The sequence below is a fragment of the Notamacropus eugenii genome, chromosome 5, assembly GCF_028372415.1.
Source record: "Notamacropus eugenii isolate mMacEug1 chromosome 5, mMacEug1.pri_v2, whole genome shotgun sequence".
Classification (NCBI taxonomy): Eukaryota; Metazoa; Chordata; class Mammalia; order Diprotodontia; family Macropodidae; genus Notamacropus; species Notamacropus eugenii.
In genome coordinates this window covers 7,738,685-7,758,997 of record NC_092876.1, presented here as the reverse complement: position 1 = coordinate 7,758,997, position 20,313 = coordinate 7,738,685, and the positions used below count along the sequence as shown (strand labels likewise).

General features: G+C 41.2%; 1 protein-coding gene across 5 annotated transcripts; it reads right to left on the bottom strand.

Moving 5' to 3' along the window:
• Positions 1–832: 832 nt before the first annotated feature.
• LOC140508248 (uncharacterized) lies at positions 833–19,138 on the bottom strand. 5 transcript variants are annotated; one of them, XM_072616051.1, is made up of 4 exons: positions 18,845–19,138; positions 16,017–16,417; positions 14,584–14,679; positions 833–2,924 (listed from the first exon to the last, which is right to left on the bottom strand). In XM_072616051.1, exons 2-4 carry the CDS (start codon positions 16,048–16,050, stop codon positions 1,609–1,611), a joined length of 1,446 nt encoding a protein of 481 aa, XP_072472152.1. In that variant the 5' UTR covers positions 16,051–16,417; positions 18,845–19,138; the 3' UTR covers positions 833–1,608. The 5 variants fall into 5 exon arrangements, with proteins under 5 accessions (XP_072472152.1, XP_072472150.1, XP_072472153.1 ...); XM_072616049.1 differs by having other exon boundaries at positions 16,017–16,143; XM_072616052.1 differs by having other exon boundaries at positions 16,017–16,143; positions 19,045–19,118.
• Positions 19,139–20,313: the final 1,175 nt, after the last annotated feature.

Sequence of the window (20,313 nt, the reverse complement as noted above, 5' to 3'; positions counted from 1 at the left end):
TAACCTTTGAAGCTAACCTTGGTATAGTGTGAGATGTTAATCTATACCTAGTTTCTGCCAGATTGATTTCCAATTTTTCAAGCATTTTGCAGTGATTAGTAAATTCTTGCCCCATAGTTGGGGTCTTTAAATTTATTGAACCCAGGGTTATTATGTTCAATATTTTTGTGTATTATGTAACTTATTTATTCAATTTCTCAAACTTGTTTTCAAGTTGTTCCACAGAAATAGGGCTAGAGAACATTTGAGCAGGATTTGAATCCATTTTTCTGATTCTAAAGTCAGTGCCCTCTGTTACAGTGTTTTCTTCTACCCTGTGCTAAATATGAATTTGAATGAAAAGTGACAAACTGTCCACTTTGGTATACTAACTCTTCTACAAGACTTATAGCCCATGAAATAAATAATAACTAGCTTGTCTCTTGTAATTTAATACTTGCAAAGCTTTTTTTTTTTTTTTTTTTTACAAATATCATCTCATATCAACACTAGGAGGTAGTTGCTATTATTATTCCCCTATACATGGGGAAAATCAGGCAGGAATAGATTAAGTGACTTGGCCAAGGTCACATAATTAGTAAGTATTAGAAAATGAATTTGAGCTAATGTCTTGTGGCTTCGGACATAGCAACCTATCCACTGTGCCAACTTATTGATTAAAGAAATCTTTATAGAAATAAATGTCCAAAAGATACAAAAATATTTATACCAAGACCCTTGGTGTCACCAAAAGAACAGGAAACAAAGTGAATATTAATTAGTAAACAGATAAAGAAATTGTGGCATATGGATGCTATGGAGTCTTATTAAAGAATAATGACAAACATTAGGATTTCAAAGAAAAAATTCATTTATAGGACTTTGTCAACAGTATGAAATACGGAATATACAGCAAAGTCGAAACTGCAGCAAGAGGCCTTCTCTCGTTACCTTGGATCATTAAGTTTTATCTTCACCATGATTTCTCCAATATATAATCAAGTATGAGTTCCACATAAAGACCCTGACATTGAAAAAAGGCATTGCTTTTATAAGCTTTCCCTTATGAATATTCTGATGTCTAGTCATCTATCTCTTCCAAAGAAAATCATGTCTCTATTGAGGAAATTCATAAGGCTTTTCTCCACTATGAATCCTCTGATGTAAAGTAACAGTAACTTCTCTGGGTGAAGGCTTTCCCCCAATGATTTCATATAGGGCATCTCTCCAGAATGAATTTTCTGATGTTCAACAAGCTCTCTACTCCATTTGAAAGCCTTTCCTCATTCCTCACAGTGATAAAATTTCTATCTAAAAGTTTTCTGATGGGAAATAAGGGATGGCTGTTACTTGAAGACTTTTTCACATTGATCATATTCTTAAGAGTTTACTCTAGTGTGGAATTTATGATGTTCAGCAAGAGAGACCCTCGATCTGAAAATCTTTCCATATTGATTACATTTACAAGGTTTTTATCTAGTGTGACTTCTCTGATACACCACAAGACTGGAGTTGTCAGAAAACCTTTCCACTTTGATAACGTTCTTCAGGTTTTTCTCTAGGATGGATTATCAGATGGTTAGCAAATTGGACCCTATGTAGGTAGGCTGTTCCACATTGATTACAATCTTAAGTTTTCTCTCCCATGTGGATTCTCTGATGAAGATAAAGACTAGAGCTCTGTCTAAAAGTCTTTCCACATTGAGTGCATTTATAAGGTTTCTCTCCAGTGTGAATTCTCTGATGTTCATTTATACTGGATCTTGTTCTAAATGTCTTTACACAATGATTACATTCATAAGGTTTCTCTCCAGTGTGGATTCTCTGATGTGTCAAAAGATGGGCCTTCTGAGTGAAAGTCTTTCCACACTGATTACATTCATACGGTTTCTCTCCAGTGTGAATTCTGTGATGTACAGCAAGGCTGGAGTTGTGTCGGAAAGCCTTTCCACACTGATTACATTTGTAGGGTTTCTCTCCAGTATGAATTCTCAGATGGTTGGCAAGATGGGGTTTATCTGCTAAAGCCTTTCCACACTGATTACATTTATAAGGTTTCTCTCCAGTGTGGATTCTCAGATGGTTAGCAAGAGTAGACTTTTTAGTGAAAGTCTTTCCACATTGATTACATTCATAAATTTTCTCTCCAGTGTGTATTCTCTGATGTACAACAAGATTGGAGTTTTCTCGGAAAGCTTTTCCACATTGATTACATTTATAAGGTTTCTCTCCAGTGTGGATTCTCTGATGTTTAAAAAGACTAGCATACTGTGTGAAAGTTTTCCCACATTGATTACATTTATAAGGTTTCTCTCCAGTGTGGATTCTCTGATGTATAGCAAGACTGCAGTTTTCTCGGAAAGCCTTTCCACATTTATTACATTCATAAGGTTTCTCTCCAGTGTGGATTCTCTGATGTTGAGTCAGTTTGGAATTCTGTGTGAATGCCTTTCCACACTGATTACATTTATAAAGTTTTGCTGCAGTGTGACTTTTATGACGGTCAATGAACTTTGAGTTCTGGCTAAAGGCCTTCTCACTTTCATTAAATATATAAAGCATTTCTCTAGCATAACTTTTCTGATGTCTAATGAGGTCCAAGGTCATTTCCCGTTGAAAATCTTGATACATTTGCACTTGGGGAGGCTTCACATAAGACTGAATAAGCCCAACCTTTTGAGTTAAGCATTCCTTATTTTCACTATACTGAAAATAGCCATTCTCTGAAGTCATTTTCTTACACTGAATTGGGACTGAATGTTGTCTGAAACCCTTCACATTTTTATCAAATTCACAATTGCCATTTTGATTTTTCTCTATCTTGATACCAGAGTGACAAATTTCCCTCAAATCAAAGTCACTCATGAATCTTTGGTGATAAGATTCTTCCACAGAGATGTTCAGTTTTGCATTTGTCTCTTTCATGTCAAACCTGGTCTCTGCATCTAAAGGAAACAAACATAGTGTAATGGTTAAAAAGGTTCAAGAGACAGAATTTCTGAGTAATTTCTGAATAATTTTATTAATAAGGCTAATATTATTAATAAAAGAATGGTCATTTAGCCATTTCTATTAGACCAAAGACCCCTAACTGTGATGGGGTCATAGTTTATATGCCCTTCAAAGAGGAGGTGTTCCTAATCACCTTTGATTGGTTAATCTAATGGAAAGTGGGCTATCCTGAATGCCTTAGGTCACTCAAATGTTGGTCAAAGAGACATCAATTTCCATATCACCTGTCTTTACAATTTCCCAGGGCCTAAGCAAACACAATGAGCAGGAATACACCAGTTAGCCAAAACTGCGAATTTCTTTTACTGTTAGATTAGATCTTGACCTAGGTAAATCTTTAAGAGAGATTTCCTACACTGGTTGATTTCTTGATGAGGAAATAGAAAAGGGGAAAAACCTTGATCCTAATACAATAATTACTTATTAAAGATAAGAGAGAAATATCCATTTCTCATAGTAATTACACACACTAAATTATCTTCCCAAAATCGGAAGTAAACTGACTTATATGCTACCTTCCCAGTCAACAAGAAACATTTTCAAACTTAATAGGCAGAGTCAATCAATTGAAAATTATATTAGCTCACACTTGCAGGATATTTTTTAATTTAAGAACTTCATAAACAATAACATTAGATGCTCACAACAAACCTGTGACACAAGCAAGGTGAGATTTTCATTATACTTACAACTCTAATCATGAGCTCAGGATAGCAAAGTCACATGACAAATATCCCTGTAGGTAAGACAAACTCTGAGACCAAATGTGCTTTCTCTAGCACTAAATGGCCTTTCTCCATTTCACTTTGAGTCCTTCATTCAAATGCTTTGTTACTTTTTAATTTGTTGCACTCAGGTAAATTTTCTGCTTTTCTATATTGACAGTTTGGATGAACTATCACTTGGTCATCCTTTGTAAATTTCCAGTGTTGAGCTGAGAAATAGGTGTATGCCTTTCATCTGTCATATATTAATTTTCAACGTTATGTTCAACTTTTCTTATGTACTATTAAGATCCATAGATATGTCATTTGCTACATATATACTAAAAACTGATACTATTTCATTATCTACCATAGCTTTGAGCATAATGAAATTTCTCTAATAATCCTTTTTAACTGCCAATTCTAATTTTTTTTAATTCATTGGAGGCACAAGATTGTTATTACACATGACTTTGTAAAGGATAGCTATTACTAATTTTTAAAAATTTTATCTTTGAATGTCTGTGTTCCCCAAATAAAAAAGAAAAACTAGAGCCCTGAGAAACTCAATAAAAGTAATCTATTCATTTCTCACATTCAAAAATATTATCTATCATTCTGTATCTTCAGACCATCATCTTTCTTTCAGGAAGTGGACAGCATGATTCACTATTTGTCCTCTAGCAGGACTTCCTGTTTAGTGGTTCATAATCACATTGGAAATTCTAAAGGATTTGGGACCCCCTAAACAATAAATAATTACAAAATTTTTTTTACAAATATATGTTTTGCTTTTGGACAATAAGGATGTACTTGTTTCCAACCTAATAGGTTCTTTATTTGGTGATTCCAAACCATCATACATACATACATCAGGCATACAAAGATTTTAGTGTTCATGGCAATGATTACATTCAACTCTTGACTCCTTCTGACTAAATAAAAAACATTTTGTCCCTCAACCTTTAATCAAATTGTTTTTAAATTGTCAAAAAGGTTAGATATTCATATGCAAATCAGTTCCCAGTGGATGGTCACAGGTATGCAGACGCCCACATTTGCTTTCCGAACACTCTGTCCCAGAACAGTTCCCTCATTCAAGGGTTACCTTGTAATTGCATTCCATTGGGGATCAATGGGGATCCCCAATAAGATAAAAATGTTACAAGTCTTTGTGTTACATACTGCAAATGAAAGGTTCTTTGAAAAACAGGCTCACTGGGCATGGACATTATAGGACATGTTGAAATCGTCAGGGACTACCACAATTATTCTGCAAAAACACCTTGTATTGCTTTTTATTGTAATATTAAGGCTATTTTAAAATTTGAACTTATCTTCTGCTAAGGTTAGTATTGTTCTACTAAGCAGATTTTCAAAGGATCTGGTTGGCACCACAGGTTAGTCCTTCTGTAGAGTCTCTGTGAGGATATAGACCATGTGCCACTGGTAGAAAGAAGAAACTTACATATGAAGATTTCTTTCCTTACAAATATTGTTTTATATTGTGGTTATGAACCAACATTCCTACAGGACAGAGAGCTGGGCCTAGTCAGGAAGACCAGAGTTCAGATCCCACTTCAGATACACTGTGACCCTAAGCAAGTCACTTAGCATCTTCTTGCCTCTGTTTCCTCAGTTGTATGACACAGATAATCAGAAAGCCTGTCTCACAGCACTGTGGTGAGGATCCAATGAGATAGCATCTCTAAAGTGCTTAGCCCAATGTCTGGCACATAGGAGGTCCTACATCAATGCTATTTATTATATCGTTTTTGTTATTGTTATATTAACTAGATGCAGAGCCACTGTGAAGATTAAGTTTGTTGGCTATGGAGTCAAATGCTGCAAACTTTGCTTCAAATAAAAATAATCCAACTTTGCGAACAGCAAAGAGAAATCATAAGGGACTTACTAAAGTTGAACTGTTTACATTCCTACATGGAAAGACAATATTTATAACTCTTGAAACATTTCAGTATCTGGGCACTGGGTGGGAGTACACACACACACACATGCACACACGTACACATACATAGAGACAGAGTGCACAGAGTGAATTGAAGAGGATGGGATCATATACTAAAAAAAAAAAAACAAAACGAAATCAAGCAGTGAGAGGGAAATATTGGGAGGAGAAAGGGAGAAGTTATATGGGGCAAATTATCTCTCATAAAAGAGGCAAGCAAAAGACTTATTAGTGGTGGGATAAAGAGGGGAGGCAAGAGAAAAACACGAGGTCTACTCTCATCACATTCCACTAAAGGAAAGAATATAATGCACACTCATTTTGATAGGAAAACCTATCTCATAATACAGGAGAGTGGGGAACAGGGGCACAAGCAGGATGGGGGGGAGGATAGAGGGGAGGGCATGGGGAGGAGAATGCAATACGAGGTCGACACTCATGGGGAGGGAAAGGACCATAAGAAAATAGAAGTAATGGGGGACAGGACAGGACGGAGGGAAATGTAGTTAGGCCTATACAACACAACTAGTATGGAAATCATTTGCAAAACTAAACAGATATGGCCTATATTGAACTGCCTGTCTTCCAAGGGGAAAGGGTAGAGAGGGAGGGAGCTAAAGAAGTCGGAACTCAAAGTGTTAGGACCAAATGTAATGTTCTTACCACTGGGTAACAAGAAATACAGGTTAAGGGGTCAAGAAAGCTATCCGGCCCTACAGGACAAAAGAGAAGACGGAGACAAGGGCAGGGAGGGAGGATAGAGGAGAGAGCAGATAGGTCACAGGGGCAATTAGAAAGCTTGGGTCTGGGGGGGGGAGGGGAAAAAAGGGGAGAAAATTTGTAACCCAAAATTGTGTGAAAATAAATGTTAAAAGTTTAATAAAAAAAAAAATCCAACTTTGAAATGAATTTCATGTATTATATTTAACACCAAGTTATAACTTTTTTGATTAAAAAAATTCTAATCATATTCAATAAAATCTATAAAATAAAAAATTTTAAATTGAAGTCTTGCAGATAATAAGCAGGAAGTCTTGCTGTGTTTTTAAAAGTTATTCCTGAAGAAAGCCTCACACAAAATTTTCATAATTGTTATACGAATATATCATAATATACATTTGTTTTCATGATTTAGGTAGAATAAATATCACTTTATAGTAATATATGCAACAAAAGTATGACAAAAGTGGACCAGATCATTATTGTAGGAATTAAACGCATTAATGATTATGAATGTGAGTAGTAGTTTAAAGGACTGGAAAGGTGCAGAACGTACATGTTGTTACTGCTGAAAGAGTCTAAGAGCAAAAGATTTTGGGAACCACTGCTTAGGAGTCCTAGTTGTTTGCTGCATTGATCAGTGCAGCTACAGCATAAATTATTCGATTGTTTCTATTTACTTATCTTTTTCTCTGTTCAGACAACTCTTCCCCAATTTCTCTGAAAATGTGCCTTTTGCCATTTCTTAAAGTTCATCAATCTTATATTCTTAGAGCATTTATTCAGTCATTTCCTGATATATGGACACCATCTTTGTTTCAAGTTCTTTGCAACAAGAAAGAAATTTCAGCTATAATGCTGTGTTGTGTCTATGGGTCTTTTTCCTCTTTCCTTAATTCCTTTAATTGATAGGTCCACTAGTGGTTATCACTGGGTCAAAGGACATCCAGGTTTGTGAAACTGGGGACAGAGTTCCAAACTTTATTACAGAATGGCATCACTTCATTTTAATGTTGTGTGAATCTTTGTTGCAAGAATGTTTCTTATGCGCAATGTTGTCTTATACACAATGTTCGGCTTCCTAATGCATTCTCCTAACCTCCTCCATTATTATGAGTGAATTCATGACATGCACATTTAATTATGTTTTCCCTATCATATCCTCTTCTCTTTGCCCTTGCCTCATTTGGTAGAAACTAAAAATAGATGGGTAAAGGGAATGGGATAAACATTAATCATGTACAATTGAAATGGCACAATCCTCACTCCTCACTTACACCTTGCCATCAGTTCTATACACATTTTGCTATTGAACTTAAATGTATTTCCACAGCAAAACACGCTCCTTTGCCAAGATCAGAGAAGAGTGAGGTTGATGATCTGTTGCGTCTTCTCAACCACAACCACTTCTATGTTTGTATGCTAAAATGTGAGCCCCTTGACAGCAGCGACTGTCTTTTGCCTTTCCGTGTATCCCCAGAGCTTAGCACAATGCCTAACACAAAGCAGGTGATTACTCAAGGTTTACTGACTTACTAGATCCAGGGCTGACACCAGGACCCAGCCTTTCCCATGTTTCCCTGGATTCTGATTTCTTGCTTAGTCCTTACTTGCAGGCTCTGGCCTCAGCCCTATTTCTTGCATCCTATTACCTACAAGGAGTTGTCTGGCACAAGCTCAGATGGTACCTGTCCAGATCAAATATGGGAGAGCACAGTGGTTTCTAGTTCCTGGATGACTTGGTACTATGGGCTGTCTGTGAGGCTCTCTTAATCTCCCTAACCTTAAAGAGGAACTTCGATGAATATTGCCAAGTTTTTTCTGAAAATAGAGACAAAGATTGGGCCATAGAGATCAGGAAAGGCCTTAGGTTGATGACTTATGCAAGTCTCAGGCTAGGATAACTACTTCCAACTAAGGAGCAGCCTTCATTCCTCCTCACATGCTGTGGAATGGAGACAAAAGAAAATCATGGATAAGTTCCACTGGTTTCTCACTGTGGCAGGTAATCCTACATCTCTCCTGACTCACTTTTCCATTCACCATAATAGATTTTCCACATCTTTGCATTGCTTCCCAAAACTTCCTATCTGGTTTACTCCCCTCCAACCTCTCAGCTGAGAACTTGGTCTCATAATTCACTGAAAAATCAGACTTTTGTGAAAAGCTCTCCTTCTTTTGTGCCTTTGCCCTAGCCTACCATGAAAAGGTGGCCTTTCTGCTTGCCAAGGCAAACACCTTTACTTGCTCATATAATCCCAGTCCATCCCATTTAAACCCTTTCAGATTAAGTTCATCAATTATAATCTCTTCATCTAGCTGCTTACTAAAGCCTTGACTGATGCCATATCCTTCAGCCTCCTCTACCCTCCAATTAGAGGGCTAGAGGGTGGGCTCTGAAACTTCTGGCAAATCCTTAGAGGGCATAAACTGGACTTTCAGGCTCACTCCATTTGCCATCTGAAAATAAACCTGGTTTCAACTCTGCAGAATAACATGCTTACCCCCTCCCCCCCAAACCAGGTACTCCCAGGTTTCCTTCACCTCCAAATCCTCCACTGTTCTTTATTGGCTTCTTTTGCATATTTCTCTTTTAGACTATAAGTTCCTTAGGGAAAGTGACTGTCTTTCTTTTGATTGTGTCCCTAGCACTTGGCACACAATGCCTGGCACATAGTAGGTGCTATTTAATATTGTCTTGTGCTATTGAATTGAGTCTTCTGCTCAGAGTATTCCCTTATCTTTGATTCTCATTTTTTCCACTAATCTTCAATATCTCCCTTATCTATTGGCTCCTATTCTACCCCCACAAATAAAGAGGTCTCCTGGATACTCAAAAAAGCCTTACTTGCTCCATTTATCTCCACTAAACACTGTCCTATCTTCCTTCCCTTTCAGTGATAAATACCTAGAGATGAAACTGGCATAGGTTTTGCAATAAAAACTAATCTAGTCAACAAGCTTGTATGCCTACCAAAAGAAGTGAGTAACAGGCTCACAACAATGCAGCTGCCCCTTGCGGGAAAGTGCCACACCACTATCATCAGTGTTTGTGCTCCCATCATGAACACTGATGAGGTCAAGGAAAAAATTTATGGACATCTGGAGACCCTCATCATCAGTGGGTCAGAAGAAGATGAGCTTATAATTCTGGGTGGCTTTAACATGAGTAGTAACTGTCAGAAGTGGCAGGAAGTCCTTGGGAAGAACGGAGTTGGAAAAAGCAACAGCAGTGATCGCTTACTACTGAAGACTTGTGAATCTCACAACCTCATCACCAGCATCTTCTGTTTACCTAAATGCAGTCAAACTTTGTGGATGCGCCCTCGCAGCAAGCATTGGCATTTGACAGACTATGTCATTGGAAGAACAGACAGACAGAAGGTGAGAGTGACAAAGGTGATGTGTGGCTCAGAGTGCTGGAATGACTCTAGATTTATCCTTTCCAAGCTAAACATTCCCATCCAGCAAAAGCAGAAGCCCCAAGGTAAGACAACTACCTAAATACTTAATGTCAACAGATCAGAGTATTTCTCTGAGTGGGAACAGTTCCTTACTAACTTGGAGGGAAAGCTGAGCCAACACATGGTATGCAACAGTGGAACAGAAAAGGAGTGAGCAGCTTTCAGGGATTTGGTGTACAGAACCACATTTACTCATCTGGCCCAGAATACTCACAAACATCAAAACTGATTCAATAAAAATAACAAAAATTCAGAAGCTGCTAAATGAAAAATGAGAACACCACAGGGTTTACCAGCAGGATAGTTCATCCATCTCTAAGGAAGCGGCATTTAACTTCATCAAAAGTAAAGTGCAACATGATGAACTATATGGAATTACTTACCATCTCAGGAGCAGGGAGAGAAGGAAGGGAGAGAATTTCAAACTCAAAACTTTGAAGAAAATGTTTAAAATTATTTTAACACGTACTTGGGGGAAAAGATATAAAAAAATAAAATAAATGATCTGTGGTTTAAACAAGATCAATAAAATGACACATGGTTTTTAAAAAAGTAAAGTACAAGCGACACTCGGAGAGATGCAGGATTTCTGATTTAGTAAGGAGGCAGCTGAATTCAATTTTATGTTGATAGTAACAATCCAAAGTACTTTTGTGATGCCATGCTATTTGTGGGTGCATCTCCACTATGCAGTGCTGATGGAGCCACATGGATTAGTGTTAAGAACATGATCCTGGAGAGATGGGCTGAATACTTCCACAGTGTTCTCAATAGACCATCATCAACCAATCAAAGCTGAAGCCACTGATCATTCGCCTCAGCTTGAAATCAATCCCTCTCTAGATAACTTTCCAATTGAAGGAGATTTTGAATGCTGTTATGCTCCTCTCACATGGCAAAGCACCTGGTGCTGATTCTGTTCCAGCTGAGATTTACAAGGCAGGGAGTCCACCACTCATACACAAGGTGATAGAAATGTTTTGAATTATATGGCTAGGGGAACTTCTCCTCCAGGAGTTCAAGGATGTCTCCATTTTCCATCTCTATGAAGGAAAGAGAAATAGCCTGTCCTGTGACAATCACGGTGACTCTTAAGTCACTGCTGGCAAGATTCTTGCCAGAGTCTTCCTTAACAGGCTCATCCTCCACCTGGAAGACAATCATCTACCTGAGAGCCCGTGTGGCTTCAGAAAGGGCCAAGGAATAGTTAACGTGGTGTTTGCTGCCTGAGAACTCCAGAAGAAATGCCAGGAGCAGAACAGAGGTCTGTGCACAATGTTTGTCCATTTAACTAAGGACTTTGAACCTGTCAGTCATGATGACTTGTGGAGAATTACAGCAAAATTTGGCTGCCTGGAGAAGTTCATCAGTATTGCAAGTCAGCTTTATAGCAGTATGCTTGCTGGGTTCTGGATAATGGACGATGCCCTTGTGCTTTCTCAATCACCAGTGCAATGAAAGTAGGCGGTGTGCTTGTTCCCATACTTTGAGCAGAATGTTTTCTGCTATGTTGTTGGATGCTTTTAACAGGGATGAAAGTGGCATCCAGGGCAGCTATTGCACTGATGGTAAATCATTTAACTTGAAAAGGCTACAAGCCAAGGCTAAAGTGGAGGGAGAGTTAGGCCATGGTGTTTGTGTACCCAGTGCAGCCTCTGAGGCTGAGATGCCATAAAGTATGGATTGATTCTCTGCCACTTGTACAAATTTTGGCCTAATGTATTAACACCAAAAAAAGGGTTCTCCACCAGCCAGCACCACACCATACATATGTGGAACCATTCATTACAGCAAAAGCAGATATTTTAAATGCTGTGTTTAAGGTTACTTAACTTGCATTAATACTTTCCAGGGAGGCACATATAGATGATGAGGTTGACACACACATTGCCAGAGCTAGCTCAGTGTTTGGGAGGCTTCAAAGGAAAGTGTGGAAGAGAAGTATTAGACTGCCTACCACCCTGGAGGTCTACAGAGCCACTGTCCTGACCTCATTGCTGTATGTCTGTGAAACCTGGACAGTCTAACAGTGCCAAGCCAAGAAACTGAACTGCTTCCATTTGAACTGAAGATTCTGAAGCTCACCTGGCAGGATAAGGTACCAGATGCTAACGTCCATTCTCAAGCTGAACTGCCAAGCATTTAAACTCTACTGGAGAAAGCAACTCCAATGGCCTGGTCATGTTGTTTGAATGTCAAAAGTACCTTTGCCTAAGACTAACTTACAGGGACCTCACGCAAGGGAAACATTCAAATGGAGGTCAGAAATGATACAAGGACACTCTCAATGTCTCTTTGAAGAGCTCTGGTATTGATTGTGAAACATGGGAGACACTGGTACAGAACTGCCAGTATCATGTTCCCACTTCCAAAAAGGCACTGGGCTCTATGAGCAGAGCAGAAACGCAGTCATCCAAAAGAAATGTGAGATGCACAGATTTAAAGGCATTTCCACTCCAAATGCCCGACCAGTGGTAGAGCCTTCTGAGCTCATGTTGCCCTCATCAGTCACAGTCAGAAACACTGTGCTCTGACCCCAACATAATGATGTCATTTCTGAGAACAAAGGATGATGACCCACCTAGACCAATATAGATCAATCTATCATTGGTGTCTTCAACTCCTTTCTTTTCACTTTTTCTTGGAAACGCTCTGCAGTTTGGCCTCCAACTTCCTTGTTCAACTAAAACAGTTTTCTGCAAAGTTACAAGTCACATCCAAATGGCCAAATTCAATGGCATTCTCTCGATCCTCATACTTCTGAGCTTCTCAGTCACCGCCTACACTGTCAATCAACTCCTTTCCCTGGATCCTCTCTTCTCTCTAGGTTTTAGAGACTACTCTCTCTTGGCTTTCCTCCTGTCGTGTTTAAAAGTAAACTCCTTATATTTTGGCCAACCCTCCCTTGCTCTTATTTTCCACTGGTATACAGGGAACCACCATGTGAGTCATCCAAGCTCATCACCTAGATGTCATCTATTCTTCATCATGTGTCACATACTCACAATACCCATTTCAATCTTTTGAAAAGTCCTAGATTCTACTACTGGACTGTTTCTCCCATATTCACTGCCATCTTCCTAGGTCAGGCTTATATAACCTCACATCTTTGGTCTTGCAAGAGCTTGCTGGTTGGTCTCACTGCCTCAATTCTCTCTCCAGTTCACTCAATCTTTCCTGTAGCATCAAATCCACTTTCCTAAATAAAGCACACTTTTGACCATGTCACTACCTACTCAATAAATTCTAGCAGGTCCTACCCCCAGGATCAAATACAAAGTTATCTGGTGGCTAAATGCCTTCACCATTTCCCCTCCTCTTCCTTTCCAGTTTTCTTTCACCTTAGTACTTCTCCAGCTGTACAGGCTCCCTTTCTGTTCCTTAAACAGGATCCATCTCCTGACTCAATGTGTTTTCCCTGGCTTCCCTTAACTATTATCTGAAACCTGATCTGTGAGGGCAAGCAAAGTAGGATCTTTCGCTGTTTTTGTTTATACCAAGTATAATGGCTCAGAATAATGTGATTAAGGATGATTTTCCCCACCCATTGATGGGCCTGCCCATTGTGGGAGGGTTCCAAGTGGCTTAGTTTTCCTATTGAGGCACTGGGTCAGAGGGTCATGCCCTCTGGTTCTGAAAGGTTTATGAATACTCTGAGGGTGAGGTTTTACTTTGGGGCTTCATTTTTGGAAGAAGGTTTGAGTGCCAGATGAGAGTCTGGGAAGCAGCTAAGCAGCCCCCAGCTTTGGAAAGCCAGATGTAGGTGGTCAGGCAGTTTGGAAGCGTTGTCTGTTGATTTTTGATTTCTCTGAAATTTTGATTTTCTCTGACACCTGTGCTTGAGTAAAGTGATTGTTAACCCCTCAAAAGTTGCCTGTCCTTTTAGAGAAGCGGATCAAAGAACCCGTGGTAGCAGACCCCCCTGTGCATGTGCACCACCATCTACAATAAGCCTTTCCCAGTCCTCCTTAATTTTCCTGCCTTCACTCTCTTGATTTGTCTTTCAGTCATACCCAACGCTTCCCATTTTGAGTTTTCTTGGCAGATACTGGAGTGGTTTGCCATTTCCTTCTCCAGTTCATTGTACAGATGAGGAAACTAAGGAAAACAGTTAAGTGACTTACCCAGGGTCACATAGCTAGTAAGTGTCTGAGGCCAGATTTACCGTCAGGAAGATTAGTCTTTCTGACCCTAGGCTGAACTCTGTACAGCCTAGCCCCCCTCCCCGTCTTGATTAGTTCTAACGTACCCTGGATATAGCCAAGTCTTCATGTAACTGGTTGCCCGTTGTCTAGATTGTGGGAGGCCTGAGAGCAGAAGTTGTTCCTTGACTTTCTTTCTGTCTCTGGCACCTAGCATAGTGTCTGGCACATAGTAGGTACTTAACAAATGCCTGCTGACCAGAAGGTCTAGGAAAGAGCTCAGACAGGATAGCCTCGGCCCTTTGGGAATGCATTCCGGAGACTTCCATGCTCCATAGTTGTAAACAAGGATCTTATAGGATCATAGATTTGTCACTAGAAGGGAAATGAAAGGCCACTGTGTACAACCTCCTAATTACACAGTTGGGGAAACTGAGGCTCAGAGGTTCAGTGACTTTCCCAAGATCATACAGCTAAAAAGTATCTAAACAAGAACTCCAAGTCAGGTCTTCCCCAACCTAGCATTCTCTTAACAACAACAAAGATACTTCTTGTGATAACAATGTCCGTATTCGTGCTTTCATCTCACTCACCAGGAAAGGAGTTTGCTGAGCCTTTTTGATTCAGAATCCATGTTGCTTCATTTTCCTCGAAATGGGAAATCAAATCTTCTCTGAGAACTGGAATTCCTTGGCATGGAGAATAAGGAAGAGATATGAGGATGGAGAGAAACTTGTACCTTTCTCCACGTTAGGGAAAAGGGGACATGCAAGCAAGAACGACAGGATGGTTCTCCCAGGACTCATGGATGGTTAGCATGATATTTACTGTTGGGACCTTGGGCATGCAGGGAGGGGTCCATGCAGCCAATCTGGAATTAGAAAATTCTGTCTGTCTGTCTATTTTCAAGAAAGGTTACATTCCATAGCTTCCATTATCTAGAAATTACAGCCAGCTAGTAGTTTAGCAGTGAGAACTGTGGATGCTCAAATCCAGCCTCAGACAAGTAGGAGCTGTGTGCCCCTAGCCAAGTCACTTTACCTCTCTTTGCCCTAGTTTCCTCAACTGTAAGATAGGGACAATAAAAGGACCAAACCCACAGGGTATTGTGAAGATCTGATGAAATAATATTTATAAAGTACTTAACACAGAACCTGGCACATAGTAGGTCTATGTAAGTTCCTTTCCCATTTTCTTCCTTTCCTACCATCTGCACTGAAATTTAAACAAAAAGTGAAGTAAGAACAAAGATAAACTTGCTATACAATGCAGGTCTGAGAGTCAGGAGCTACAAATTTATGCTCATTAACAAGAACTTTTTAAAGACTATTTTGTTGTCCAGGTATGTACAATTCTTCATGGCTTGATGTAGGATTTTCTTGGCAAAGATACTGGCATGGTTGGCCACTTCCTACTCCACCTCATTTTACAGACAAGGAAACTAATAAAGCAAATAGGGTAAAGTGACTTGGCCAGGGCCACACAGCTAGGAAGTGAATGTTGGAGGGCAGAACTGAATTCACAAAGATGAGCCTTCCTGACTTGAGGCCTTGTACTCTGAGTACTTAGCCACCTACCTGCCATTTTGAGGACTAGCTGCATCCCAAAGAGGAAACAGTCAGTGGCTTTGTGGGGCAGGGGGTTCCCTTCACTGCCCTCCTTCAAGGAAAAGTTGCATGAATAGGTTTTAGAGATTTTGCAGACAAAATTCAGGTCCAGGTGGAGGCTAGGTGAGATAAGCTCTGAGATTACTTCTAAGTCTGAGATTTTATACCTTTGTTTGGTTTGCAACCTGAAGTTACTTAAAATAGGAAAGTGACAGCTTCAGGAGAAACAAAGGAAAGGCCCAGCTTCCTAGCACAAAATGCAGCCACATTTTATCAGAGAAACCAGGCAGCAGGAGCGCCCTGTGGAGAGACCAATTCTGCCTTTCTGATAAGTGATAAATACTCAAACCTTACACACTAGAGAAGGGAGACATTCCTTTGATGATAGATTCAGAGTTCCCAGGGGACATTGTGCTTACCCAGGTAGAGCAGGTTCTGGGAGTTTTCCAGCATCACCTCCTTGTATAGCTTTTTCTGAGAATGTTCCAAAAGGCACCACTCCTCCTGGGTGAAGTGCACAGCCACATCCTTGAATGTCAGTGACTCCTAGCCATCAAAATTCACAAGACTTAGAGTTGAAAGAGACTTCAGAATTCATCCAGTCCAACCCTCATCAATGTACAGGGTGAGACTGAAGCACAAAGAAGGGATTTCTTTGACTTATGAGTATCAGAGTCAACATTTAAAACCATAGTCATTAAGAGCCCAATGGAATACTGAGAAAAGCCTTTATATTTGGAGTTAGAATAAAGTTGAAAAATATCTTCATCTCCCTATGGAATCAGGAAGAACCTATGTTCTATCAGGGAGGCATGAGAATCTGTAGAGCAGAAAGAGAGAAGGTGAGGTGAAATTCCTTTGCCATCAGATCTTAAATAATGATATGTTAAGAAAATTTTGTGAAGTTTGTGATAAGCTAGCAAATATTGTGCATTCTTTACCTGTGATCACTAAAGAGAAAGAAAAGGCAATAATGTAGCTAATTTCCTAAAAACCTGAAATAGGGTCTTATCTCCATGAAAACATTGAGAGAGAGAAACAGAAAGAGAGAGAGAGAGCGAGAAAGAGAGAAAGAGAGAGGGGGAGAGAAATAACAATTTGGACAGTACTGAGTAGTATGAGATTGTAATGAATCATGCGAGGAGTTATTTTTGGTTATATTGAGTGCTTGAAATGACCATGGATAAGACTTGTCAAAGCCAAAAACATCTTATGTCTTTGTTTTATGATTGATTGCTTTCACTTCTCAATGACATATATTAATTTTCATATTTTGTTATATAGAAATAAGAATATAACAAGGAAAGGAGGGTTCCTTCATTTATTAAAAATGTAATATTCATCATGTGGGGTTGGAAACTGGGCTAATTCATGAGACAGACATTGTCAGTTAATGAGAAACTAACTACACGTACTGCTAAGTCTAGGACCTTGGAGAGCGAGTCAGAATAACGAGTTAAGAAGCAGACTGATGCATGAAATACAAGAACTTGGCCAGATGTGAAAATGCCCTGATGTATGAGATGGATTATGTATTTTTCCAAACTGCTACATGTAGAACACGTGTTAGGCCAATGCCTTCTTACACGCTAGGCTCTTGTTTCATTACCTGTCACTTTCATCAGTGCTATGATTTGCTTTTTCAGAGGTTCTATTACTTAAGAACATTTCTGGATTCTGTGGATAATATCGTCTTTTCACTTTCATCCTTTTGATTTCTTCCTTAACACATCTGATGTATGCTTTTGAAATCCATAGTTCTCTCTTAACTTCCTTTACTTCTAAATTATTTAACGTCTGAGTAACTAAGGTATTTATTACTCTTTTCCCATTTTTTAAGATTTCTAAGAATTTACAAACCTTTCCTTTTCACTGGGGTTTCTTGAGTCATCATAATTCTTCATTGCATGATATCTATTCATACCATGAGCCCTAAATGTCCTTTTCAAAGCTCTTCAGCTGGTCTGTGTTTCTTTCTGTACATCCTTCTCTTCCCTTCTGAGTATTTTAAAAAATGCTTCCATGACTTTCTATTTTTGGGGGGGAAGGGAACGAGGTAGGAGCAGGTGTAGAAAGTGGGGCAAACATCCTCCGTTAGAAGAATCTGGTGACTCAGCAGACAAAATCTTGGATCTGGAGCCAGGAAGATCCAAGTTCAAATTTGACGTCAGAAATTTAGTAGCCGTGAGATCCTAGATAACTCATTTAAGTACTCTTTGCCTCAGTTTCCTTAACTGTGAAATAGATGCAATAAGAGCATCTACCTAATAGGGTTGCTGCAAAGAAGGTCCAAAAGAGATTTTGGGGAAAAACAACTGAATATTTCCCATTATTTCAATGCCTAGACACAGCCTGCCTTTTACACAGGTAAGGAACTTATCCTTTAGTATCCCCAGCACCAAAGAATTCCTGGGACAGGGAAGAATTCGAGGAACATTGATCTCTTCTCTTAACCTGGTCAAAGAAGCCAAGTAGTAGCTTAAGAAATGCCAACTGGTGAAGAAAACTGTTTTAAGTCTGGTTCTCATGGTTATGATAAAAGCCTTTTAACACTTAAAGAATTCTCTTTTCTTTTTAAAATAAAGTCCTGTTTCTCTACCTTTCCCCTCAGTAAGTGAGCTAGTAGATCTCACCCAGACCTATTTTGTCCCAGTCCGTGGTAGCTACAAAAACCACCGCGTGGCCTTGGCTGCCCGTGACCAGCAAGGACCCTGGAAATTCTGGCAGGAGGATCCAACAGTACTTAGAAGGCATTTGGAATACAGACGGTGACGAACCCTTTCTGAATGCGCTTAGGACACGGCAGACGGAGAGACTTAGACACACCTGGGAACCGAGGCGGAGCCAAGGGGCTGGGGGGGCAGGTGTGCTCGGACCGCAGCGCTGCGGGGGAAGCCCGCGGGGGAAGGTGGCGGGGGCCGTGGGGGGCTGTCCTTCCCCTGCAGTGGGTACGGGAGAGCTTGGAGACAAGAAAGGAGGAAGGGGGAGTGTGCGCGCGCGTGTCCGTGTGGTGTGTGCGTGCCTGCGTGTGCCCGCGTGTGGCAGAGACAGGGACGGAGGTCTGTGGCAGATCCACGAGTGGGCCGGCTCCCTGGGGCAGGCAGTCCCACGTCGCGGGAGGTCACAGGGCTCACCCCACAGGAGAGCACGGCCGCGCAGGGGCGCTGCCCTCCCGTCGGTTTTACGTCCACACACACACACACACGTTAAAGAAGCGGCTTCCAGGCCGCGGCGGCCCCGCACTCACCTGCCGGGGGGCTCTCGGCGGTCCAGGGGCCATGCCCGCCGGGGCCGGGGCCGGGCCTCCGTCCTCTTCAGGCTGAGGCAGGGGCACGGAGGGTGGGACCCCTCGGAGGGGGGCACTGCGCCCCCTCCCCTCCCCCTCAGACACCCGGGGGGCTTCCCGTCAGGGCGGGGAGCGCGCTCCGGGGTCCCGACGACACCCACCTCCGCTCCGTGACGTCACGGCAGGCCCGCTTCCGGGAGGCCGGGGGTCTCGGCTCCCAGGGCTCAAGGTCCGGGCGGCCCCGCCCCGCCCCAGAGCCCCGCCCCTGGGGCCGCCTCCCGGCCACAAGCCCCGCCCTCCAGCCCCGGCCTGCTCACTAGCACCGAGCTGCCGCCGACGCTCAGGCCCTTCCCCTTCCGGCCGGTGACCCCTCCCCCCGGAGCTCCGCCTCCCAGGCTCCTCCCCCTCCCCACTCCCGCCTCCCGAGCCCGGCAGGGGGCCCAGGACCGCTTCCCCGGGAGCCGAGCCTCGGGCAGGGTGGTCCTTCATGACAGGTTTGCAAACAGGGGCTGCGTTTTCCCTTCTGGCTCTAAGTGAGGCGGGGTGGAGGGCAAGGTGGAATTTTCACTGGTTAAAAAAAAAAATTTTTTTAATAAGCCAAAAAAATCAGTTACTTTTTACAACTGTAATTGGAAGACTACATAGTCCAAAATATAGATCTTTTTTTTAAGAAAAATAGATCCTTCTAACTACAGAAAATTCAAATGTTTTAATAAAATAAATGAAACTCCAATAAGAAGAGAAAAGATAGAGCGGAGGCATATTAAATGTTACTTGATTAGCGACCGATTAAACTCGTTTCTATCCAGGAGATGGAGAGCACCGACACCTGTGTAGGTGAGGGCAGAAAGGATCTGAAGTGTTCAAACGTGCCAAATCACCAGCAGGTGTGTGTGTGTGGGGGGAGGAGTCAATGTTCATTTAAAAATCAAATTTTAGTTTAAAAAGAGCTTAAGAAAAAAGTTCCAAGTCTCTTCTAGACAAATCCCCAATTAAAGCAGTGATCACGTTCCCTCCTGCATCGATGCAACCGGAGGAGAAGAGAAGAAAAGAAATGACCATCGTTGGAAGAGCAGTGGGAAATCCGGCATCTCAACTAGAGGTGAAGGCTGGTGCCCCCAAAGTCACTCACCTGGGCGGACCTGTTGGCTCGGGGATACCTCCAGAGGACATATTCCCTTAAATCAAAGAAAGAAGCACAGGACCCAAGCCAACGAAAATATGTCTAACAACTTCTTGTGTTATCACAAAGAACAGGAAACTAGGGTATGACGCCCTACAGGAAGGCAATGGTGAACGACAAAAATGTGCCATAGAAGAGATAATTTCAGCGAATCCTGGAATGACTTGTAGGAAAGGAGCGTGCAGTGAGCAGAACGAGGGCACTCACTGACAACTGTAACTATGTTGCAAAGGCAACAACTTTGACA

Excerpts from the sequence above, each read along its gene's own strand:
- LOC140508248 (XM_072616049.1), bottom strand. The coding sequence starts at position 18,877 with ATGGCCCCTGGACCGCCGAGAGCCCCCCGGCAG. Across the intron at positions 16,144-18,844 it reads CGCCGAGAGCCCCCCGGCAG|GAGTCACTGACATTCAAGGA; the intron begins GTGAGTGCGGGG and ends TTTGATGGCTAG. Across the intron at positions 14,680-16,016 it reads CCAGAACCTGCTCTACCTGG|GAATTCCAGTTCTCAGAGAA; the intron begins GTAAGCACAATG and ends CTCCATGCCAAG.